The 26,962-nt window shown below is 37.5% G+C and overlaps 1 protein-coding gene across 3 annotated transcripts in view; it reads left to right on the top strand.

Moving 5' to 3' along the window:
• Nucleotides 1-26,962, top strand: part of KHDRBS2 (KH RNA binding domain containing, signal transduction associated 2) — a 730,387-nt gene that overhangs the window by 398,840 nt on the left and 304,585 nt on the right. For all 3 annotated transcript variants that reach the window (XR_003796745.1, XR_003796744.1, XM_029243151.1), the window contains exons 5-6: nucleotides 7,605-7,732; nucleotides 13,112-13,310. Coding sequence is in view for 1 of the 3 variants with exons in the window: in XM_029243151.1 (XP_029098984.1) it covers nucleotides 7,605-7,732; nucleotides 13,112-13,310 (327 nt within the window). In the remaining 2 variants the exon portion in view is untranslated. The remainder of the gene's footprint in view (nucleotides 1-7,604; nucleotides 7,733-13,111; nucleotides 13,311-26,962) is intronic.

Genomic DNA, 26,962 nt, shown 5'->3' on the forward strand with positions numbered 1-26,962 from the left:
GTAAATAGTGCTGCAATGAACATTGGGGTGTATGTGTCTTTTTGAATTATGGTTTTCTCTGGGTATATGCCCAGTGGTGGGATTGCTGGATCATATGGTAATTCTATTTTTAGTTTTTTAAGGAACCTCCATACTGTTCTCCATAGTGGCTGTATCAATTTACATTCCCACAAACAGTGCAAGAGGGTTCCCTTTTCTCCACACCCTCTCCATCATTTGTTGTTTGTAGATTTTCTTATGATGTCCATTATAACTGGTGTGAGGTGATGCCTCATTGTAGTTTTGATTTGCATTTCTCTAATAATTAGTAATGTTGAGCAGCTTTTCACGTGTTTCTTGGCCATCTGTATGTCTTCTTTGGAGAAATGTCTATTTAGGTCTTCTGCCCATTTTTGGATTGGTTTTATTTCTAATTTCATTGATTTTAGCCCTCTCCCTTTTTTTCATGATGGCTTTGGCTAAAGGTTTATCAATTTTGTTTATCTTTTCAAAGAACCCACTTTTAATTTCATTGATCTTTTCTACTGTTTTCTTCATCTCTACTTCTTTTATATCTGATCAGATCTTTCCGATTTCTTTCCTTCTACTAACTGTGGGTTTTGTTTTATCTTCTTTCTCTAGTTGCTTTAGGTGTAATGTTAGGTTATTTATTTGAAATTTATCTTGTTTCCTAAGGTAAGCTTGTATTGCTATAAACTTCCCTCTTAGAACTGCTTTTGCTGTGTCTCATAGGTTTCATATCATCTTGTTTTTGTTATCACTTGTCTCTAGGTATTTTTAAATTTCCTCTTTGATTTCTTACATGATCCATTGGTTATTTAGTAGCATATTGTTTAGCCTCCACGTGTTTGTGTTTCATAAAGTTTAATTCCTGTAGTTGCTTTCTAAAATCATAGTGTTGTTGTCAGAAAAGATGCTTGATATGATTTCAGTTGTCTTAAATTTTAAAAGGCTTGCTTTGTGACCCAGCATGTGATCTATCCTGGAGAATGTTCCATGAGCACTCAATAAGAATGCATATTCTGCTGATTTTGGATGAATGTTCTATAAATAACAATTAAGTATATCTGGTCTAATGTGTCATTTAAGACCTCTGTTTCCTTATTGATTTTCTGTCTGGATGATCTGTCCTTTGATGTAAGTGGGGTGTTAAAGTCCCCCACTATTATTGTGTTATTGTCAGTTTCTCCTTTTATGGCTGTTAGCATTCACCTTATATATTGAGGTATTCCTATGCTGGGTGCAAATATATTTACACTTGTTATATCTTCTTCTTGGATTGATCCCTTGATCTTTATTTAGCGTTCTTTTTTGTCACTGGTAACAGTCGTCTTTATTTTAAAGTCTATTTTGTCTGATATGAACATTGCTACTGCAGCTTTCTTTTGATTTCCACATGCATGGAATAGCTCTTTTCCATCCCCTCACTTTCAGTCTGTATGTGTTCCTAGATCTGTAGTGGGTCTCTTGTAGACAGCATATACATGGTCTTATTTTTATATCCATTCAACCAGTCTGTCTTTTGGTTGGAGCATTTAATCCATTTACATTTAAGGTAATTATCAATATGTATGTTCCTATTGTCATTTATTTAATTGTTTTGAATTTGTTTTTGTGGGTCTTTTTTCTTTCCTTCCTCTTTTGGTCTCTTCTCTTGTGATTTGATGACTATCTTTTGTGTTGTGTTGGGTTGCTTTTTTTCTGTGTGTATCTATTGTAGTTTTTTGGTTTGCAGTTTCCATAAGGTTTTTATATAGCAGTATATATAAAAGATTGCTTTACAAAATTGTTATAAGTTGCTGGTCTCTTAATTTCCAGTGATTTCCAATATCCTGCATTTGTACTCTCCTCTTCTCACTATTGCTTGTTTTGATATCATATTTGTGCATGGTTGATTTCCTACCTTTACTTTATATTTGCCTTTACTGGTGGGCTTTCCTATTCATAATTTTCTTAATTCTAGTTGTGGCCTTTTCTTTTTAGCATAGAGAATTTCCTTTAGGATTTGTTGTAAAGCTGGTTTGGTGGTGCTGAATTCTCTTAGCTTTTGTTCATTGTAAAGCTTCTGATTTCTCCATCAAATCTGAACAAAACCTTGCTGGGTCGAGTATTCTTGGTTTTAGGTTTTTCCCTTTCATCACTTTAAATATATCATGCCACTCCTCTCTGGCCTGCAGAGTTTCTTCTGAACAATCAGCTGATAACCCTTGTATGTTATTTATTACTTTTCCCTTGTTGTTTTCATATTTGCTCTTTGTCTTTAATTTTGTCAATTTGATTAAAATGTGTTTAGGTGTGTTCCTCTTTGGGTTTATCCTGTATGGGGCTTGCTGCATTTCCTGGACTTGATTGACTATTTCCCTTCCCATGTTAGGGAAGTTTTTGACTATAATCTCTTCAAATATTTTCTCGGGTCCTTTCTCTCTCTCTTCTCCTTCTGGGACCCCTATAGTGCGAGTGTTTTTGCATTTAATGTTGTCCCAGAAGTCTCTTAGGCTGTCTCCATTTCTTTTCATTCTTTTTTCTTTATTCTGTTCTGCAGCAGTGAATTCCACCATTCTAACTTCCAAGTCACTTATCCGTTCTTCTGCCTCATTTATCCTGCTACTGATTCATTCTAGTGTATATTTCATTTCAGGTATTGTATTGTTTTTTTAAAATGTTTACTTATTTATTTATCTTTGGCTGCATAGGGTCTTCACTGCTGCACGCGGGCTTTCTCTAGTTGCGGCAAGTGGGGGTTACTCTTCATTGCGGCACATGGGCTTCTCATTGCAGTGGCTTCTCTTGTTGTGGAGCATGGACTCTAGGCATGCGAGTTTCAGTAGTTGTGGCATGCAGGCTCTAGAGTGTAAGCTCAGTAGTTGTGGCACACATGCGTAGTTGCTCCATGGCATGTGGGATCTTCCTGGACCAGGGCTTGAACCCATGTCCTCTGCACTTACAGGCAGATTCTTAACCACTGCACCACCAGGGAAGTCCCAGTTATTGTATTCTTCAACACTGTTTGTTCTTTATACCCTCTAGGTCTTTTTTAAACATTTCTTCATCTTCTCAGTCTGTGCCACCATTCTTTTTCCAAGATCTTGGATCATGTTTGCTTTCATTACTCTGAATTATTTTTCAGGTAATTGCCTATCTCCATTTCATTTAGTTGTCCTTCTGGGGTTTTATTTTGTTCCTTCATCTGGAGCATATTTCTCTGCCATCTCATTTTTCCTGTTTTCATTGTCTCTGTTCCACAGGATGCAGGGCTCTAGTTTCTCTTGCTTCTGCTATCTGCCCGTGGTGGGTGAGGCTGGTCTAGATGCTTGTGAAGGCTTCCTTCCTTTCTCCACTCACTTGTGCCTGCCCACTGGTGAGTGGAGCTGGGTCTTGTCTCTCTGGTGGGCAGGGCTGTGTCAAGTGGTGTGTTTACAGGCAGCTGTGGGCTCAGTAAGACTTTCACAAGCCTGTCTGATGATGGGTGGGGCTGTGTTTCTGCCCTGTTGGTTGTTTGGCCTGAGGCATCCCAGGACTGGAGCCTACAGTCTGTTGGGTGAGTCCAGGTCTTGGCATCAAAATGGCAGCCTCCAGAAGGGCTCATGCTAATTAGTACTCCTTGGCACCTCTGTCACTAGTGTCCTTGTTCCTACAGTGAGCCACAGCTGCCCCCCCCACCTCCCCAGGATACCCTTCAAGACCAGCAGGTAGGTCTGGCCCAGGTTCCTATGAATTCACTGCTTTTTTCCTGGGTAGTATACACGAGAACTTGTGTGGGCCTTCCAAGAGTGGAGTCCCTGTTTCCACAAGTCCGGTGGAGCTCCTGAGATCAAGCCCTGCTGGCCTTCAAAACCAAATGCTCTGGGAGTTCCTCCTCCCAATGCCAGACCCCCAGGCTGGGGAGCCTGATGTGGGGCTCAGAATCTCACTACTGTGGGAGAACCTCTGTGATATAATTATTTTTCAGTTTGTGGGTCACCCACCCAGTGGATATTGGATTTGATTATATCACACATGTGCCCCTCCTACCATCTCATTGTGGCTTCTTCTTTGTTTTTGGATGTAGAATATCTCTTTTTGGTAGGTTCCAGTCTTCTTTGTCGATGGTTGTTCAGCATTTAGTTGTGATGCTGGTGTTTTCTTGAGAGGAGGTGAGCTCAAGTCATTCTACTCCACCATCTAGTCTCCAACTCAGGCTGTAGTATATTTCTAATAAGATCACATTTACAAGGCAATCTTGGAATATTTTGTTTATGAGTATTTTTAAGATTTTATGTAACTGAAGCACCAGCAACATATGCCACAATTAAATGTTTAACAGGATGGACTCATGTCCTAATGATGAAAGATTAATTCAAAGTTAGATCTGTGCTTAATGAAGAGCTGAATATAAGCATATAATATACAATTAAAGATTTGGGGGTTTAGAAAATTATATCTATATCATAAAAATAATACACAGGATATATTCAGTCTAGAGAATACTTAGAGTTTCAGTATCTCTACATTTGGGCATTTAAAATTCTTTTGTATTTATTTGAGACAGCTAGATGCTTCATTACTATAAATACAGTGGTATATATATTTTAGTTGTCTAATTAGGAAAACTTGAGTTTATTAAAGACCTGGTCATTTAATGATCATAATATTGTAATGTATGAAGTATGATTAGAAAATGTTTGTCACTACATTATGTTACTATTCTCTTAGGCAATCTCCATGTTTCATTTATCACAAGTGTGTGCAAATGACATTCAGATTTCCTCCCCTGACCTAGATCTGAATTTCTAAGATAAACTTTAATGTCTCCTTGGCATTTTAAACTTAAGATTATCAAGACAAAATATAAATTCTCTACCTCTAAACTTTATTCATTCCTTTCTTTCTTTGGTTAATGGTGTCATTATACTTCTAGCCATTCCTGCATTTAAAATTTCTTTTATTCCTACCTTCCCAAGTCATACAGTATAACTTCCACTAAGACACTCTTGAATAGCTTGTGGTTGCCCAACCTCTCTTTCTCTCTCTCACTTCACCACATACATACACACACCAACCAGCCTTCTCCCTCTTTCCACAATTCATCTATGTCAGCCAACGCCCAAAACATGCCTTATGTTTGTTCACTCTATGTCTGACTCTTTCATACATTTTTATTAAGTGAAGTGATTTAGAAAATTGGGCAACATACAATATACTTTCTTAAAATAAACATTGATTACTACCCTTTTTGCTAGTCAGTAATCAGTTCCATGTTTAATCTGTATGTAACCATTTTAAAGTAAGAGAATGGAAAATACTCCAATTAATCAGAGTATAAGGTATGTTGAACAGAATAGGTTCCACCAGCATTAACATCAATGGATTTACAAAATCTCTCAGCTTGTAATTTTAGGAACTTGATTTTGTCAACGTTCTGTGTGTTAGTTTGGGCCCTCCCAGAATCAGAATTAGTTGAGATTAAACATGTAAGGAGTTCATTAGGAAAAATGATCTTGTGACAAAAAACTAAATAAATAAATAAATAAAATAAGGAGGAAGCCAAGGAAGACTGGAGAACCTTCACACTAGAATATCTGACCCAAAGGAAAGAGGTCATAGCCCAGAAGCAATGGTATTAAAGGGAAATTCATCCCAGCTGTCTAGGAATCCTTGAGGCATGGGCAGAGGAGAACTGTGACTCCCAAGAATGAGCCTATTTTAGCATTTCAACCACATTTGGTCATTGACTGGGAGTTGCTCTTGTGTACCATGGCCTTGGGAGCAATATGATTTCAGAACAGAGCGACTCATATTCTAAGTCAGTTACACCTGTATTTAGAGTTCTGCATTCACTTCACTACCACAACCCTGGAAGACGATCCAGTTCTTAAAACAAAGTATATCTAGCTGAGCTCATAAGAAACTTGATTATACACTAACAGTAGTGTTTTGCTTACAGTAAGAACTAACTTAACCTGTAGTGTCAAATATTCATGCTAATATCCACAATAATGTATTTTCTAATTCTGGCATAAAGATATTCTCTAACGTAAATTTTACATGTATGAATTTATCTGCTATTTGTTAATTTTTATCTCAACCCTCAATGTTGCCAGAAATGAGAATCTATCTCTTTTTATAATTCATAAAGACCTTTAGGAGTCCATGGATTTTTCTTAGATAAGAAGCTGCAAAGATCTGCTTTCAAGTTAGGAATATTACATGGGAAAATTATGGAATTAATTTTTCATTTTCATGGTGGCTGCTCAGTTCAGTCAGAAGTAGCAATTCATCACATTCCCTGTACCTAATAAAATAGTAGACATGCTTATTCTTCAGTTTGGTTGTTGCTTGAATGTGAAAATTAAGAGGTATAAATTGAGTAATTGTTAAAAACTATCATTTTCTACTATAGTTCTTCTGTCAATCAACTGTCTTGAGCCCATTACCACTATAATCAGGTGCTGAACAGGATAAATGTGAAAGCAACATGTTAAAAATAAAAAGTAAGTGCTTTGGAGTGACTAGTACTTTTGCTTGTGAACAAAGCAGTTTTTGGACCATGAGGTAAAGCTGTGCTTTAGAAAAGCTTTTAGGCTGAATGCATCCCCTCCATCTTCTAGACCAGGCTGTGCAGGTGAGTGCACAGTTTCCATGTGCTGTTACTATAACTCACAAGTGCAGAGCTAACCTGGCTCAAGTGTCCACTACCAGACCTCAGACATCATTTATGTTAACCCAGATATTTCTACAAATATTTCTCGTCTCAACTCCTAGACAGCTCATGGCTTTCACATAAACACATCTTTACTGAAAAAGAATTTACTTGGATTGCCCATTAGGCAAAAATACCAATTACTCAGTTTTGTACTGTTCTACCAGGGTGTGTGTGTGCATTCACGTGTGTGTTAGTAAAAAGAGAAACAGGTAAGACTGACACTTGTTTTTTGAAGATAGCATTCATCTTCAGTGACTCAGATCCACTCTTTGGTCCTATTGAAATGACTGATACATTTCCACTGATGAAGGATAGAGATCGTCTCTTTGACTTTGACCAAATCTCTGGCTGTTACTGTGAAGTGTGCCTTCTGCTATGGCTGTCATTCTCCATCAGCCCAATGCTAGAACACATAGAAAATTATTTATTTCTAAACATTGCCCCTCAAGTTTTTTAGTTGGATTGCATAGCTTCCCAGTTGTCTGAAACTGATATTTTTTTGCACTTTTTAATTATTTTAACACAGTATCTACTTTGGTCTTTGGGATTGCCCCTTTTCAGTTTATGCATCAGGAACTATTTGAGTATTATGCAGTCTTTAACAATCTACACGTACTTATACCACTAAAGTTGTTTTTCAGTAATCCTCTTATTAGCAACCATGACCTTGGGACCTTCCAAGATCTTGCTCTATATTGTTACCTTTCCTTTTCTAGCTAACATATAAAGTGATATCCCAGCAAATCTCGCAACTTCAGTTTCTCTGTATAAAACTAGGAACTTAAATTATATTTACTTTTACATCATTTTAGATTTTTGTATACCAGAAAATAAGTGAAAAATTTCCTTTCTTACTGTGTTTGTTCAGTTCTAAGAACTCCATTCTCCATTTTAGCTCATCAGGTCATGTTTTTTCTTCTAGGACTACAATGATGAAATTCGTCAGGAACAACTACGTGAATTATCTTACTTAAATGGCTCAGAGGACTCTGGTCATGGCAGAGGTATTAAAGGCAGAGGGATCAGAATAGCTCCCACAACTCCTTCAAGGTACATTTGTTCTTACTTTAAATAAATTAACAGCCAATAAGGATGGCAGTACTTTCCTGGCCTGTTCTGTGTCATGATCACAGCTAGGAATAAACAACAGCAATATCAGCAACAATAACCACCACCACCACAAAAGCAATAACAACAGATGCTTATATAGCTTGTAAGAGCTTTATATAAGTTATTAACTCATCAAATCCTCCATAGTAGGGTTAAGCATTATTTACAGGTGAGCAACTGATAAAGATGTAAGCAATATGCCTGAGGACAAACAGGCAGTCTGACTCTAGAATTCGGAGTTTGAGCTCTTAACAGCTTCCTAAGAAAATAAGAGGAGCAAACCTAGGAGTTTCTACTTTTTGGTTTTGTCCCCAGGATTAGGACATGCAGATGATTCAATCATATGCATCTTTGAACCAGGATGGCCTCGAATGAAGAGAAAATTACAAATATTATCTATGCCTTAAATGGCCCATGAATTGATATAGTCTTGCCAGATAGGTAGACAGATAGATGAGGATAATGATAGATACAGGTAGGTCGGTAGATATATAGATATTTAGATAGATAAGTAGATTATATATATATTATATGTATGTGTATTATATATATATACACACACACACACACACACACACATATATATATATATATACACGCCACCAGTCCAGAAAGCCAGAAGCACATTTGTTACATGGCTGATGGTAAGAATATTTAAAGCTTAGTTATATTTGACTCTGCAATGTCATCAGAGAAGATTTTATTTGATATTGTTCACTTTGCAAAGAAATTGGAATTTTTCTGCAACAGAATTTGTTTTGTAGGATTCTACATTTGCCAAGCTTTCAAGAGAAAGCATTGTTTTGCAAAGAGGTAAAGTGAAAAATACTCATAGCCTTCACACACAGACTGTGTAACTCTGTCATTCTCTTTATCCTGTTATAGTTGGCCTTCAAATCTCTAAACGGCTTAGATTTAGAATACTATTTCATATACTGCATAGAAACCGTCTTAAGAGATTCTAAGATACTTTGCTGATTCAATTTATTTTTAAAATTACTCCCCAAATATTTTCACCACCTTTCAAAACACCACTGTTTTTAACATTTAAGTCACAGACACCTCAAAAAATTTTACACTATCAGAAAAGAAGTTAAGAATGATCAATTTCCAAATAAAACATCAAGGAAATAATTGACTAAAGGTAAAATGTGGCAATTATAGAAATTACTTTGATTAAAGGAAAAACTTCTGAAAATGTTTCAGTGATTATTTTCACATTTTTTTCTTAAAATTTTTTTTATATGAGCTTTCTAATGCTACCTAGGAACATTAGTTTATTGCTAAAAATTAATGTGACATAACATTTTTTATGGACTTTTTAAAATGGAATCAGCCTTTTACAAAGCCTTTATATTAACTTCAGCATGATGAGTTGTGAAATGACATCATTGCAGGCAATCTTAAACTGATTAAGTCATAGGGTTTTAATAATGAAATTGTCACTTTTGTAGTTCAAAAAATGATAATTTTGGCAGTTATATATGGTGTAACCTAAGTATGTATTGAATGACTATAGAGGCAACAAGTTTTTTTCTATTCTATATTCCTTGGAATAGGGACCATTCAAAAAAATAATGCATTAACCTGCTTTTGAGATTACAAAATCATCATATTAAAAGACTTTGTTTTGTTATTGGTGTTCCTTAAGGTAATAATACATTTGTCATATTTGAGTGGACCATATAAGATTTCAATTTCAGTGAAGTTTTAATGTAAAATATTAATCTCCTTAATTATTTAATAAAGAAGAGTGCATTATAATCTAGACTTCTAAATATCTTAGAAGAAAAATTTGATTGAAAGCTTTTGCTTTTTAACATTCCATATATCATACAATCTGATACTGCATATGTTAAAAAAGAAAATTAATATTGAAAATTAAACCTCACTTTCAATGCTATCTTGATGTAATTAATGTATTAACATTAATAAAAGTAAATGTAGCAGAACTCTGTTGTCTTCTGTTTCAAACCACATGATGAAATATATCTGCAATTAAATAAGAATAAGAAAATAGCTTCACAAAACAGAAGATCATATTGATCAGAAAGTTCTTGAACACATGGGTTAATGGATGCTGATTTGTACATATTTATGAAATTGTGACTTTTTAAAGTTATTCAGTTACACTTAAATTCAAAAAGAACGGTACCTGGTATATTTTTAAAACTTTAATTTGTTGAAAATTTCTTTAATTAAAGGAATTTATGTTTCAACAAGCATATCTATGAAAACTATCTAATCTTCCAAAAATAATGCATACCAGAAAACAAAGTATTACATCTATATATTATAATAATATATATTATGTAATTGAAGAATTAAGATCTTCACACACATCACTGCTACATGTTGAATGAGAGTGAACAGTGGAAAATAAAACATTTGAGGCAGACTTTGAAGGTTTTGTTTACTACAATGAGAACTAATACATAGATAGAATCTAATGGAGCTTTTTAAAGAGGGGACTAATCATATTTGTCTCCAAGAAAGACTACTCAGTCACCACTGTGAGTGATAGAGAAGAATTAGAGCAAAGAGAGAAAGACAGACAGAGAGGTGTGTGGCAAGGAAGCCAGGGAGAATACAAGTTCATTATCCAACACAGAAATGAATACCACTTGGAGTGTTAGAGAGATAAAGGACTAGATTAGAGATTAGAATTTATACAAATTAGTGCCCAAATCGATGTTGGAGACAAGAGAGTGGTCCTAGACAGTATAACTCTCTCATGTCTGCCCTGGTTAGAGATTAATGACATCATCCACTAAAATTAGGTGAAGGACCAAATTTAATGAAGAATATAATTAATCCTAGGCCTATGAATTGCCAGTGTGACCTTGGGAAGGTGACTTGTACTTTCTGTGACTTGGTTCTCAACCTTTAAAATAGCTTAGAAATGGCTACATGACAAGGTTGTCAAGATTTTTAAGTTAGATGACACATGTAAGGCAGTGGTTCCCAAACTGGTCTGCACATTGGAATTACTGAAAGCTCGCTGCTGCTAGAGACTGTGACTTAATTGGCCTGGGGTATGGTCTGGAGTATGGAGGTTTTCAAAGGTCTTTAAGTGACTCTAACATGCAGACCAGTTAAGGAGACATGATCCAGGGTATGGTGTGTGGTAGGAAGGAAAGAGATAACAGCCATCAGGGTTAGAGACTGCAGGGGTGCACCGTGAGGCACAGAAGGAGGGTGGGGGGAAGAAAATGGGGATAGCCACATTCCAAGGTGGGCCCAGGAGTAGATGTCAATGAATGAGCCTGAAGAATATAAAGGAGGGAGGAAGAAATATGGAGAAAAGCAGAGTCATAAAAGTTCAAAGAAGGCGTTTTCCAGATAGTAACCCATAGTGATAAATATAACAGTTACAGTGGAATGGGGACTGATTTCCAGTGGATTTGGAAACCAGTAGGCTTCTGGTGATACCAGTCAAGAATATTTTCAATAAAGAGGAGGAAGCAATAACTAGATTGCATTTGATTCAGGAATGAGCAGGAGGTGAAGAATTAAGGATAGAAAACTTTCAAGAAGTCAGAAAAATAAAGGAAAGAACATTGTAGAGTGGATTCAGCCAGGGACACTACATTCTAAATAGGTGATGTGAATCTTGAGTTGAATTGAGGACTTGAGTTGAAGAGAGATATAGGGTTAATATTCCAGGGAAGGGATGTAATGTGTAGGAGGTAATGAGTCAGATTCAAGAGACAGATTTTCCAGGGCTCTGTCTGGGAGACAGTTGTTGAAGGAATGGGATGAGAAATTAGATTTGATTTGAGCATCATATAATTTTAAAGCAGGAAGAATGGCTACAGATTCAGAAATCTTATTTTAGAAAAATAATCTACCTTAGGTTCAAGGAGTTATAACACTTACCTGTGATTATTCAGTGGTATAGATATAACTTGTGAATATAGTTTAAACTAAGGTGACATATAATTTACCACCCACACAGGGACACTGTTGAAAGTATTAAAATGCTAAACTAGGACAACAGTTGTAATTCTGAACTATTCTGGGCAAACCTGGATGTATGCACACCCTGTATATAAGGTGCTTGGAGATCCAGTGAAGGTAAAATTACTCTTTATGTCCATCTTATAGATCAGCTTTTATACTATCATGCTAATGTAGAATATTGTGGTCTCAGTTACATTGTGCTTGAAGTGGGCACTGGGCCTTCTAGGGTCTCCCAGTACCGGAGAGCATTCTCTGTACATTAGACTCACAGTAAGTTCTCTAATAATCTCTCTATTCATCAGCTCTATAATCTATTTAGAACTTTTAAAAGCTTTACCAGCATTCTTATTGTTCACTCGTCAAGCTCATTTTCTGCAAGAGCCAGCTGACTGCTCCTCATAGCAGAAAGCATAACCTACAACCCCATCTGTGGGTGCAGCCAAACAGTGTGATGGTTCACATCCCGTGATCATTATTTCCCCCAAAGCTTTAGCGTTCTTGCTGAAAGCAGTACTTTCTAGAGGCCAAACTTTCAGACATAATAAAAAGTGAAATAACCATGCTTTTGCCCAAAAACTTTAGACAAACACTCAACCTTTCCAAAGGCCTCAGAATACCATAAGAGTTTACTGCAACCATTTGATCTTACACTTTTAATACAAGTTAATTTTGTGTCAAGCACTGCAGTACCAAGTACTCAGTGTGTTATTTTTTTTACAGAGCCCTCATGTATTTCACTAGCACCATAGTTACCATAGGAAATAAATTATATCAGGGACTGTACCAGTTCAGGGGGTTACATGCATAATGATAAATCAGTGACAATGACCTCAAACTTAAGCTACTATAATAAGCAGAATGATATCATGATGGTTAGAGTTCCACATTTTATCGAAGTGCAGACAGACTTTTTTTTGTAAGTGACAAAATTGCCCATCACTGTCAATAACCTCCAGCATGGCGGAGACATTGACAATTAGCAGCTATGGATGGTACAGTGAGTCATGTACTAGACACTGCTCTCATTTGAGACTTTTTTGGTAAATTTGGAATAAAAATCAGAGTGGGTTGATTTTTGTTTCCTTTGCTTTGAATTTTTAGCGTTATAAAAGAAAATATCAAATTATTTTACATGGTTTTTATGATAACTAAGTCATAACCAATATTTACAAAACTTATTCTGTGGAGGTCAAAATGCTTTATATCCTAAAGAATCTCCATTAAACACACACACTCACAACACTCAGACATGCAGAAATAAATGTGTTTTCTTCCCATTGTATAGAGGCTATAAGATGGGAGCTTTGCCTGCTCTCATTACTTGTTTCTCATCTGTATGTGACCTGTTTCTCCTAGGGGCCGTGGGGGTGCCATTCCTCCTCCCCCACCACCTGGACGAGGCGTTCTCACCCCTAGAGGGACCACTGTGACCCGTGGTGCTCTTCCAGTGCCTCCTGTAGCAAGAGGCGTCCCTGCCCCGCGAGCACGGGCATCACCCACTGTGCCAGGATACAGGGCACCCCCTCCTCCAGCCCATGAGGGGTATGAAGAGTATGTAAGTACTCTTGAGAAATCAGTTAATTAGGAGGAGTTAAGTTTGATGGGGAATAAGTTAAACTTCAAAGACATTCATATACCATGAATATAGCAGAAATATATAGCAGTTTGTTGCAGAAAACAAATGTCATTTGCAACAGAATTTAGCAGTGCATTTTAAATGAGGGCATTTTTTTGTTTTTGGTTTTTTTTCCGATACGCGGTCCTCTCAGTGTTGTGGCCTCTCCTGTTGCGGAGCACAGGCTCCAGACGCGCAGGCTCAGCAGCCATGGTTCACGTGCCCAGCCACTTCACGGCATGTGGGATCTTCCCGGACCGGGGCACGAACCCGTGTCCCCTGCATCGGCAGGTGGACTGTCAACCACTGCGCCACCAGGCAAGCCCTAAATGAGGGCATTTTGAGAAAATCTTTCATTGTACAGGTGCCATCATTGTTGTTAGTATCAGTTAAATAGCTTAGATTTTAAGAAACAAACTATCCTCAGGTTTTCTTATCTTTAGAACACTAAATCAATTTCAAAATGGAAATAATTATAAACATAATGTGAATAGTTATGTATTTAGAAGATTATCCTGGGACATGATAAAGATTAACATAACTCAGAAGTATTTGACAAATATAATGTGATTATATTATAAACTTTGTTAATAATTTAAGACCATGTGGTTGGTTTTTCATTTAAATATCCTACTCTCTCACTATATAAAAGATATGGAATTGGCAGGTAAGAATTCAGAACTCAAAAAATATAGACTGAACAGAAGAAGTGCAGTGTCTCTAAGCACCTCATCCCTTTCCAGTCCTCTGTATCACATTATACTCCCTTTGACCTCTTTCATCCAGGTTGTTAGCTTTCCATTGGTCATATATTCTAGTCCCTGTATCTATTTCTCCTACTAGATTGTGAAACTTGTAAAAACGGGCAGTTTTCTATTCACTTGTATAACCATACTAAGTCCACTCTAAATGTTCAATTGAATTGATGCAAGCCAGATCATAGTCCTATGAAACAGATATATTTTGCCTTTAACCTCTCCAGGGTGCCCGTCCCCTAATCTAGGTGTCTGTTTCATTCAACCATCCATAGACATGCCATCCTCTCAAATGTCCTCTGTGAATGATTACTAATATAAACTCTTCAAGGACAGTTACCGTCACATTCTGTGCATTCAAAACATATAAATGTTTCATGGACTGGTTAATAACCAAGAAAAATGTAATCTTAAAACAAAGTGAAAATGGTTGATAGGTGTCACTAAGAACACATTAATGCTTAAAGCATGTTAGTTTTTAGGAACGCTACTGATTAAATATGAAACACTGACTAATATCTGTAAGAGTGAAGAAAAAAATATTAAGTTTAATCTTGCTCGCGCGGAAGCGGCGCGGCTGGGTGGGGAGTCCGGCAGCGGGAGTCGCGGACCGTCGTCGTGGCTGCGGGTGGCGGTGGTGCGCTCGAGCAACCAGAACCGGAGCATGGAGGCGGCACAACATCCTCAGGTAGTTGGGGCCTCAACCCTGGCCCAGCGCGCCCCGCGGACGCCGGCCGACCGGCCGTTCCCTCCGGCCTTCCCGGCCCGTGCTGGGCAGCTCCGGCTCCCGGCCCGTGCTGGGTGGCGGCGGCCGCGGTTCCCGGCCCCAGTTCTCCCCGACCCGTGCTCGGCGGCCCAGGTTCCCAGGCAGCCGGTGCGCCGCGGCCCCCGAAGGACGGCCGAGAGGCCTCGCCGCGTCCGGGTTCGTTGGCTCCAGGGCCGAGCCCAGCGAGGAATCGACAAAACTCGGTCCGCCGCGCGGTCCCCCACATGTGCTTAGCGTCGCGAATAAATCACATTCTCAGCCGAAATGCTTCCGGGTCGCCGAAACCTCAAAGCTGCTAGTAAACCTGAAAGGCTGATGCTGTTCGCGTCTACTTCGTATGCACGTCTGTGTATCTGAAAATCATGGCCTCTGTAAAATGCTCAGCAGTGAGGCGGTAAGTTGCAAGACCAAGGTTAGGGTCCACGAGAGGTTAGGCCGGTTGTGCCCAGGGCGTGTCGCCTTTTTATCAAATATGGAAAACTTGCGCGACAGAATCTCAGGATAGACAAGTCGTAAAAACACGGAAATGGCCTATTTTAACTTCATGCATTTGTGTATTTGCTCCTATCTACATTTTTCAAGTCTCATGCAAAAAAATCCTTTCTCCTCCCTTGGAAAGTCTCCAGTCGATAAGTTCTGAACCACACGTGAGTTTGGTTTCACGCTTCTAGTTTATATTTCAGTGCTAACTCTCCTTTTGTGCCCCTGGTGTTGTATATGTTTAATAAAAGTTTATTCCCGTTTGATAAAAAAAAAATTAAGTTTAAAAATCCATTTCTGTGAGAAAAGGGGAAATGTGTTCATCTCAGGTATCTTGTACAACATCAGGTATCAGTATTTAAAATCTTAGTCTGAAAATTGCAACATCTGCAGCAGAAAACATATTCTACCCTCTGAACAAGACCACTGATCTGAAAACACAAACCCTGGTCCTGGTTCTACCATCTCTTCCGTGAGATGTACTGTGTAGGAAATAAGTGCTTGTTGAATGAATGAATAATCCACAACAGGGAAGGTGGGATTGTTTTTTGTTTTTTATCTCTGAGGAACTAGGTCTACCATCTTTATGTGCTTTGCCACTATGGTGTATTTGTCTTCCAAACAGAAGCCTAAACAGTCAAATCTTTATTTCAAAAATTAAAAGAGAGAGAAATAGCGGTCAACATTGTTATTAATCAAAGAATTTACAGGGCTTATAGGGCACAGTGAAAGAGAACAAGATTGGAAAAGCATTGTAGTTTTTCACGTAGCTCCAAAAATATTGTAATCTTTCACATGCATTCCAATTTGTAATGAATAGATCAAGGACTGCAAGGCAAAAAACAGTAAGCTACAAAGGAATAAAGAGTTTATGGAAGTATGGGCATATTCCGAAAAAGGGTATATTCTGAATGGGAAAATTTAAGAGGAGTGTGGTTCTTTTATAGTAAGTAAAAGAAAATGCAAAGCCATGTAAATCTGATTTTTAAAACTTAGATTTAAAGTATCCAATCCGTTTAATTCATTCACTCAATCCTTTACTGAGCCTCTATCTTATTTCAGGCACTGTTCTGACGGTCCTAGAGATGTAGCTGTGAACAAAACAGATCAAATATTTACTTTCATAATGCTTACATTTTAGTGGGAGAAGACAGGAACAAACATATATAAAGAAATGAATAAAGTAAAGTCAGGTAGAGATAAGGGCTCCAGAGGGAGGTGGCAGGAGGGTACCACCATCAAAAGAGCTGTTAGGGAAGGTCTCTCTGACCTAGAGGCTCCAGCAAGTGTCTAACTAAAGGTAGAGTCTAGGCCAAGGGGCTGCCTCTATACAAAGGCATCCCTGGTTAAGGAAACAGCAAGCAGAAAGGCACTGAGGAGGAACATGCTTGAAGTGTTTGGGGATCAGCAAGGAAGACATCAAGGCTGGAGAGAGTGTGTGAGGGGGACCAGATGAGGTCAAGGGATGGACAGGCCAATTCATGTTGCTATTGGAGAGTTTGGGGCAGGAAAGTGACATGAGCAGATTTATTTTTTAAAAGATTTCTTCTGTATACATTGCAGAGAACAGAATATGTGGTGAGGTGGGCACAAGAATTGAAATAAGGAGACTGGCGGCATCCCCATCGACAAAATGAGGCTTAGAGGGGTAAGAAGAGGTCTATTCTGAGTGAACTGTGGAAATGATCTAGTAGGATTTGATGATGGGATAGATGGAGGAGGTGGGAAAAAAGAAAAGAGTAAAAGATAATTTTGTGAAGTTTTTGTGAAGCGAAGGTTAAACTGAACCTTGGACTGAACAACCAGGTAAAACTGAGGTGCCATTTGTTGAAATGAGGAGTACGGAGTGACGCAGACAGGGGGTTGGAAAGTTTGGCCTTCAGGAAAGTCTGTTGTGTTGCTGGGTGAACACCACCTGATTTTTGAAACAGAAAGCAGCATCCCACAATTTGAAATGTGTCACTAGCTGTGTAATTTATAACACTCTGCGGCTTGCATTTCCTCTTCTATATAATGGCGATAATCATTTCAGCCTCACAAGACTGCAATGAATGTTAGAAATAAGCATCCATAAGCACTTAAAACATAAGCATGCATAAGTACCCCGAACATTATAGACAGTCAATAAGAAATAACTATTACACAAAATTTCATCATGTATTATACTCTTAAATTTCTCCCTGGGATAAGCTATGGACCCATTGAAGTCACAGACATTTAGCTACTTTTTGTGAATTAATTGGGCATCATTATTTGCAAATAGGAGAAGCTATGTTATCTTCTTTTAGCAGTAAATAAGTAAACAAAAAACCTGGGGGGGGACTCTGTCAATGAAAATCAATAAACAATCTATAACAGGAAGAGAAAAGAGTTTTATTTGAGCCAAACTGAGGACTATAAGCCAGCTTCCCGGATTACTCTGAGGAACTGCTCCAGAGAAGCAGGGTTTTCAGCACTGTTTTATGCATTGTCAGAGCAAAGAACATCAAACAAGTCAGGGATACTTTCCTTCAAGGTTTCACCAAAACAGATCAGCATGTACACAGCAAGTCAATATGGCCCTGGCACCTGGGAAGGGAGTCTTATCATCAAAGGAGTACCAGCACTGGCGTCCCAGGAAGGGAGGCATTTAGTCTTTATTTTAACATGGACATTCTTTACTTCTGGTCAATGCACCCTTTTCTTTAATAATTAAAGCAGATATACAATGTATGTTTTATAGGCCACAAACAGGCTGTTCTAGTTAGAATATAATTCAAGTTAACTCATGTATAAGCCAGAATGACTTCCCCACATCTCAACATGTAAAAATTTCCTGTATTAGGCATCATGAAGTCCAGTAATAGGAATGCCATCAAGCCTTAAGAAATAGCTAAACCGAGGCACTAGAATCCCTCCCCACATTTCCTCTCTGTTTTTTTTGCATATGTTTTCATTCCACTTTAACATACAAACTGGATATTTGTCTACGCTGATCAACATGACTCAGCACATGGTGCTGCCAAGTTTACACATCCAAGTCCAGTTCTCCTCACCTACAGATACTGACTGGCTGGCCATCTCTCAGCCCTAATCTGGATCCCAGGTGGGAGAATTGTGTTCATTCGGGCTTGCCAGGTGTCTATGACTGTAGAGCAGGTGTCTCTTGAAATCAGATCTGGGATCTACAGACTCATCAGCTACCAGTGACGTGGGTGGTGTAGGCGTGACATTCACACAACATAAGCATGCTTCCTGGGTACCCAGCCCCAAGGGCCATATGGAGAGGCATTAGTTTCCAGAGAAGGAGAAAAATATTATGAACTTGACAGAAATCCTAAATTTTAAACAATTTGTTCCTCTGTAAGAGGTAAGAAAAACAAAAGTTTAAGTGTCTCAGTAGCAAAATAACAGCACCATGCTGAGTTGATTGTGAAAATATCAAGGGGTTCTTAACTTTCAGATAAAATTACTTAGACAAGATTCCCTTTATTATAAATGACAGTATGGGGCAATTCACTCTTCAGACCTTTCTTTCTTCCCTGCTGAGGCTCTGACCACGTGGACTGTCTACAGGTGATCAGATCTTCTTGTGGCTGCTTGCCCGACCTGAAACAGCTCACCGTCAATGAGACTGCTGTTCAAAACCATCTTTAGCGTTAGTTGAATCTTTTAAAAAATGTGAACTTTAGTTTGTTACATGTCCTAATCCAGACTTTAAATATTTTAAAGCTTCTCTTCACTGACTTTCTGCTAAGAAGAGTACATTTACTTTTTTCAGCTCCATCATCATGATTGAAGTAGATTTGGGGAATAGATTTTTTAAAAGCTCCCACACAACAAAATATAGAGTTCTATCAGTGGATAATATGTAAAATAAACTTAAACTTTTGAATACCTACTAGGTTCCTGTCACTAATCTCATGATAACACTACCAACCAGCTATAGTAGACTGAGGCTTTTACCCAGTTTTATATTCTACATAGTACTTGTCTCACAAAGAACTCAAACACATGTATACAGGTCATTTGTACTTCATACCTTATCATCAGTCAGTGTTTGAATCCCCTCAGCAATATTTAGGACATCTCCCAGCCCCTACACGAGCATCTACAACTGTAGAGAACTCAGTACATCTAGAAACTAGGTGTCGAAAAATAAAAGCTGTGGGGCTTCCCTGGTGGCACAGTTGTTGAGAGTCCACCTGCCAATGCAGGGGACACGGGTTCGTGCCCCGGTCCGGGAAGATCCCACATGCTGTGGAGTGGCTAGGCCCGTGAGCCATGGCCACTGAGCCTGCGCGTCCAGAGCCTGTGCTCCGCAACGGGAGAGACCACGACAGAGGCCCGCATACCGCAAAAAAATAAAAAAAATTAAAACTGTGATTAAAGAGATGCTGCCTCTACTTTCAAAAGCATGGCGTCTAGTGGGAGGGTCCAAAAGTCTAACAATTAACATATAATATGTAATTGCTGTGTGGGGTTCTTATCTTACTCTATTATAATTGTCACTCTTATCTTCCCCCACTTACAAAATTTAGACATCCTATAGGCAGAAACTGTTTCTTACATTTATCTTATATTTGCAGTTCTAAGTAATGTGCTTGGTAATAGCAAATAAATTAAACCTATGATATTGTTGGAAAGATGGTATACACATGCACAGTTCCATACATATACACATTCTATGTAAACAATAACTGAATGAAGGTACAACATAGCATATATTGTGTCAAATAGAGACTATACCTTCTCCAGCAAAGATAATTATTTTCACAACTATGGGTATTTAGAAAAACCTCTAAGACGGTAAGCAAAACAACAGCAGACCAAGATGAATAAGTATTACTTTGAGAAGTAGAGAGAAGAGGAAGGATGCTCCATGCAAAAAGGAATGATAAAGGGGAAGGTAAGAAGAGGGACTTTTCAAAGCAAACCCAAAGAATACAGGAAAATAATTTGGGGAAAGAGAGTTCATTTAAAATAGCAGGGGAAATAATTGGGGTTACAGATGGGTTCAAAGGCTGAGGTTATAATGCCACTGATTGTATAATAAAGGACCAACTGAAGGTTTTTAAGCAGAGGATAAACTAAGGTTTGGGGGAATTTTATCATTCTCAGTTGGTTAGGGTGGATTTAGGGATTCGACTACAATGGTGAAACTTAGTGAGAGGTGACCTTGACTATGAGCACAGGAAAGTGACTGGAAGAATCAAGGCAAAGGTAACACTGAAGATGGAAACACTAAGGTCTGCTGTCAAGAGGATGAGGGAGGAGTCGGGACAGGCAGCCCAGGCTCAGCAGAGGTGTGTTGTGTGGGGGTGTGTGCGCAGGGGACAGGAGGAGGGAGGGCCGTGCTGGAAGAACTGACCTTCCAGGCGCGGGGAAGTGCTCACACAGTCATGTTCCTTTGCTGCAAAAGTAAGGTGTTTTACGTGCTATCAGTTGTGATCACTTGCCTACCTGTCACACTTTCCCATGGGTGGAGTCGTGTTGGAGTGGATAAGGCTGTTTGTGAGAGCGTGCCAAGTGGAGTTTGTGTTGGAGATTCTTTAAGTTTGGGTTTAGTCGACTAGTTTTACTTGTATGAGTTAGGTACTGCTAACATTGCATTGTAGAAGTAACTCCGGGGATACTCTTCCTGGCTCATCCGATGTATTCATGGAAGGAGATCTGAGTCTGCTGTTTAGTCGTGCCCTCGGCACTGGTGCTGGGACGCGTGCTTAGTGTTGGAGGAACCGGAACTGAATGGTTTGGGGCTGGAAATGTTCTGTCAAAAACTCTTCTATGTCATTTAGCTCAACTGTGAAAGAAATTTGATAGGGGCTTCCCCAAATGTGACAATTCTAACAGTCTATAACTAACCATCAATGAGATGTGAAACTGAAAGAAATGTTTCAAAACTATCAGTGTTAACAATGTTTTTCTATCAACCATGCTAGAGGGAAAAAACTGAATTTCTTCAGCTCTCTATAGAAAATATTATAAAATCATTGTCATATTAGAGGTGATAAAAACCTGTGCTTCAAAAAGTAGGGAAAAGTCATTTAGGGGTACATCAGGCAGTTGATACAAATACTATATTATTTTCAGGAATTTGTGATATTTGTAGTATTTTCAGCTTTTAAAATTTTGCAATTGGTCATGATTGCTTTTCTCGTTCAAAATAAATATTCACTCTCATGCTTAACTTATATTAATAATTTTGTAACCTTTTTCTTAAAGATAGAATGCAAAATTATATAACCTTCAAACCCATAATCTCTGGATCCCGTAGAGGAAAACAATGGCAACATTTATAAGAAAGTGTATATATAGGGCTGGAGGGGTCCAGTGGGGTATTGCTTAAAGAAAGAACTGTGTAACCCTAGTTTCTAGTACTGCAAGTCTGTTCCACTGTCCTTAGTTACAACCATGTTGGTACTGTTGATTAGTATGCTGTTCCTTTGTGGAAATGCTGTCCTTTTAACAAAAGTTTTGTGGGAGAATTGAACGTGCAAGTAAAGGCACACAACTTCTGGAAGTGCCCACCAGAACATCACACTGTATGAAAACATACTGACAACATCATAAATACTCTCTTGCATCTTATGTGTTGGTATAGCATGAAAACAAACAAGCCAAAACCCTCAGACACGCAAAATAGTTTCTAGTTTCAAAAGACATAGGTCTAATTTATTTTTAAATTACCTCGTGGTTTTTCCAACAGTTCATACCCAGACAGGGACTTGTATGGGGGCAAACAAAGCAAAGAGAGATGTCAGCTCAGTTCTACAGGAGAGGTGCTGGTCATGTATAATCAGTCATGTTAGCCTAATTTATGAAATTCATTTTGACAAATTGTTGAGAAGCTTTTCTTCCCATCGGTCTTACTAAGCCTGTTGGCACTGTAGCACATCCTACCATATATTTCAGACTCTGAGGCATCCTCCCAGTAACAATGAGAGAACTAGAAAATTCACTGTAATTCAATAGCGCTTAAAAGTTCCATAAATGAATTCAGGCTGCCAACATTCAGTTTCAAGTGTATGGAACATTTTTTTGACAGGAGAGGGAAATAAGTATTAAATGATAATTGAAATCAATTCTTGTGCCATTTTTGTGGAAGGAAAGATTATGAGCCTGATCTATAATGCATTTCGAGGGGTACCACATGTGGTGGTTTTCTGTGTAAAAGCTAAGAGCCTTCACCCAGCAAAGGGAGATTTTTATTAGAGTTTCTAGATTGATATTTGTATTTCATTAAACAGTCTTGTTTAAGTTTCATGCTCAAGTCTCCTCTTAGCAGAAACTAATTTACCAGAATGTGTTGTAGGATTTTGTTTTGTGAAATGTTACTAATATTTACAATAACCAACACATGTAAGGTTAATGAAATACTTTTTGAAACTATAGAATGGGCATAATACTACCTATGGTTCAAAAGTTCATAGAAAGTTAGTGGTATTTAAACACTATTAAAATATTAAATTATGTGCCCAAATAATATAAGATGGTGTCTTTTAAAATTGTGTGTATTTTTCTGCTAAAGTTGAAGCTTGATTAAGCCATCCTTCTTCTAGCATCGTGTTTTACACATTTAAGCCATTTTAGAACAGATGCAGGTTCTTCTGTTGGCCACACACTTAACGATTGTATCCAAACCTGTACCTTAATTACCATGATGACTAAGGTCTTTTTTAACACTTACAACACTTATGAGGATGAACATAGGTTTTCTCTCTGAAGCTTTTTTAAGGTGAATTTTAGCTGATGGAAAATATTATATCACAGTGTATTTTGAAGTTTCCTCCAGGCTCTGCAGCTGTGATATTTTTGTAGTGTCTGCTATAGACAAGGGGGAAGAGAGCAAAAAATGCCACCTCAGCCTTGAGGAGATCTACCATTCTCTTGTTTTTTACATTATTAGTATATATTAGGTTTTTTTTTAATCTATGGTTTATATACAGCATGGCTTAAGGATTAATAATGAAAGTGAGTTGAGCATTACTTTATTTCTATAGGTATGTTCTTAAAAGGCTGTGCTGGGTACAAGTTAATAGTTTCTATATCATTTTTTTCTTCTGAGTTGATTATGAGTTTGCCTATTATATGCCCACTGAAAAATTAAGACCCAGTATAGGGTGACAAATACCTAAGCATACCTAAGAATCCCAAAATTCATTTTTTCTTTTGCTGGTTGAAAAGCATTGTTTTATGTGTTTTGCCAACATCTTTCTCATAATTTTCTGTCAAAGAAAACTTAATTAAATACAACTTGCATGGGTAGTTTGATTATCAATGGCTTTTCCAAATAGGAATGGTTACATTGCATTAAGTCCTTGTCCATATTTTGGCTGTCTTCCACTATGGATTCTCCATTCAGTGGAAAATAGTGGCTGCTGAATCTTTCCATCAGTTACAGATTTTTGTGATTATTTTTTGTCATATGAGCTAAAGGCTTTTACTGGGGAAGCTACAAATGTTCTTTGCAATAACTTTTAATAATCTCATTATTTGAATTAAGGTAATTTCTCTTCATTATTGAAGATGGGAAACTGTATTTCCCTTTAAATGAAACCATATTGTATTATAGTTTTCATATGTAACTTAGGCAGCAAATATCATTCCAAACTAAATCTACCAAAGCCCTTTCCTCCATGAAAAAAATCTCCACTAAAATTTCTTCCCAAACTACCAAGTTTCATCTAGCTGTATTCCCCTTTTTCTATTCTAAGCTCCTTACAAGGCTATAATAACATCATATTTTCAGTTTTCATCTCCAAAACTATCTTAAACTTTGACTGTCGCTATGGACCTACTTGTTTGAGAGGCTCCAACTATTTGTGGACTTGTCCATTCAGGGTTCCTCCTGATTTGTCTCCTTCTATTTAGTTGAACATCAAAAAATATACACTCATCTTTTGCTTCTTGGTTTTGTTTTAAATGCTAAATTCACTTTTGTTTTCCTAAAATACTAAATTCATCACGTCACTTCTTTGTTAGAAAACATCAATCTCTCCCTATTGCCTGAAGAATAAAATTCCAACTTCCTAATTTTATTAGAAGATGAAGTACTTTAATTTTATGAGCTTACTTGCTATTAACTGTGTTTCATTTTCAAATGAGATTTTGACCATGAATAAAATAAATGAACAAGCAAGAGAGAAAAATTCTAAATTTATGTAGCCAATCCAGTTATCAGCATCTTTATAATTCTTAAACTATTAAAATGTATTGTGCTATTTGATTCAATTTAACTTATCATTTATTGAATGCCCATTTTATATTATGTGAAGTTCCACAGGAAGAGGCAATGAGAGATAAAAAAGATATAGTTACCTTTAATAGGTGGCTGTTGTATTTTAGGACTTTTAGATACATAATCTCACAACAATAATAAAGGGTTAGAGGTATAATCCTTGCTTTTCCATTAGGGAATTGTGGGGTCAGAGGATTAGAGAAATCTATCAGTCACCTGTCTGACAGCAGAGCCAGACAGCTCTGTCTTAAAAATTAACATCTTTTTTTGGATATGAATATGTAAAAGGCAAAGCTTCTGGCTTTAAAAGGGCAACAGATAACACACCTGGACAAAAAAAAACACCCCAAAACTCACAGGTTCAGGGCAGAGTATAATTTGTGAGAGTTGACTCAAGACTTCGTTGTGAGAAATATGCTAATATTTTCCTGACTTACTTCACAAACTGAGTTTAAAGTAGTTATGACATCAGCTGGAAATCCCATTAACTGAACATACCTGTAATTTTTTATTTGCTTTTCTTGCACTCAGAAAGTTTGAAGAACTGATTAGTTCTAATGCTATCTATTTGATATAGTGCAAATTAAAAAATTTAGGGGGGAATGTGACCAATAATCTTCAACTTTATAGTAGTAGGATAGAAAAGACTAGGGCAGTTAGGCACATCCTCAAGTTCTTTGGAACTATAGAATATTAAAAGTAGCAAAAAAGCCCAATGATGGCAATAAATAATGATGATACTCATAGTAGAAACAACTAATATAATTAAGTACTTATTATGAGCCAGACACTATGCAAAATTTTTCATCTTCAACATTGAATTTTTACAACAATCTTATTAGGTTGGTATTATTCCCACTTTACAGTTGAAGAAACTGAGGTTTAAAGAGGGTGAGTAGTATTCCCAAAGTTACAAGACCAGTAAGCAACAGTGCAAGGGTTCATAGAAGTCCAAGGGTAGTGCTCATACTCTCCAAGCTATAACATAGTACTTAATACACAGCAGGTGCTTGCCTAAGTACTCTACATGCATAGACTCAAATTACCCTCTTGGCACCTCTATGAGTTAGGTACTATTACTTTCTTAGAAATAAAAGCTTACATGCAGGGAGAGATTGAGTAGCTGGACCAACATCAGCCAGGTAATCAGAAACAGAGCTGGGATTTCAGACCTTCTGGCTCCAATCCACCTCACCTTGCTCTGATGTCTCTGGGTAAGCTAGCAAAAAAAAAAGTCATTTGAAAAATTAGTTGCAAATGATACCAATGGAAAATAAATGAGTGAAATACTTCAAAAAACCACCTAGTAAATCCACCTGGACTATAGTGAACAAATAAAATAAAAGACTTGTGGGGGGTGGGGCGAGGAGAGAAGGCTTGATCGTGAGTTGGAGCAAAATAATAAAATGAGTTGTGAGAAAAATGCCTGGAAGAGAATGTAGTATGTAAGTTGATTGTTAGTGGGGACTGGGTGACCATTTCTGACACATCCGAGGATTAATGTGGCTGTGCACATCGGCAGGGACTGAGGCAGGCAGACACCAGAGGCCAGAAGCACCATGAAAAGCTTTATGTCATGATCTCAGCAGGAGTGGAATAGAAAAGAGGGGACAATGAAGGACATAGTAAATTAATTAGGAGCTCTGGAACTAATTCCAGAATTTCAGCCTTGCAAACCATTTTAGGTAATCCAAAAATAAAATGTTATTCAATATTATTTCTTTTTTCCTTTTTTCACCTTGAAAATAGTTTATTATAGAAAATGTCTCTTCAAAATTTATAAATATGGCAATTAGTTTCTCTTCCAGCCTTATTGAGATATTATTGACATAAAACGTATGCAAGTATAAGGCGTACAATGTGATGATTAGATACAGTATATATTGCAAAATAATTACCAAAATAAGGTTAGTTAACACTTCTATCCTCTCATGTAATTACAATAGTTCTATGTGTATGGTGATAACATTTAAGATCTACTTTCTTAACAGCTTTCAAGTATATAACACAGTATTGTTAATTATAGTAACCATAAATCTTATTTATCTTCTAGATGGGAGTTTATGCCCTTTGACCAATATCTTCCCATTTCCCCACCCTCAATATTATTTTTTGTCACCCTTTTTTACTGTAAATCTTGCTTTCCAATTTATCTACATTGTGATAAAAGCTTCAGTTAGGACACATTTTAGACAATTGTTTATGAAAACCACAGTCTTTAAATGAGATGTAGAAAAGAGATTTAGAAAAGAAAAATGATATTCATTTTTTTACTATAAGTAAAATAATATAATGTAGTCCTATAATGACTATAGATTTCATTTCAGCCCAATGCTTGAACCACTTTCTGAAGTGATGTTTTAAACATAAT

This window comes from Monodon monoceros, unplaced genomic scaffold (genome assembly GCF_005190385.1).
Source record: "Monodon monoceros isolate NGI ecotype Baffin Bay Population unplaced genomic scaffold, NGI_Narwhal_1 Super_Scaffold_3, whole genome shotgun sequence".
NCBI classification, from domain to species: domain Eukaryota; kingdom Metazoa; phylum Chordata; class Mammalia; order Artiodactyla; family Monodontidae; genus Monodon; species Monodon monoceros.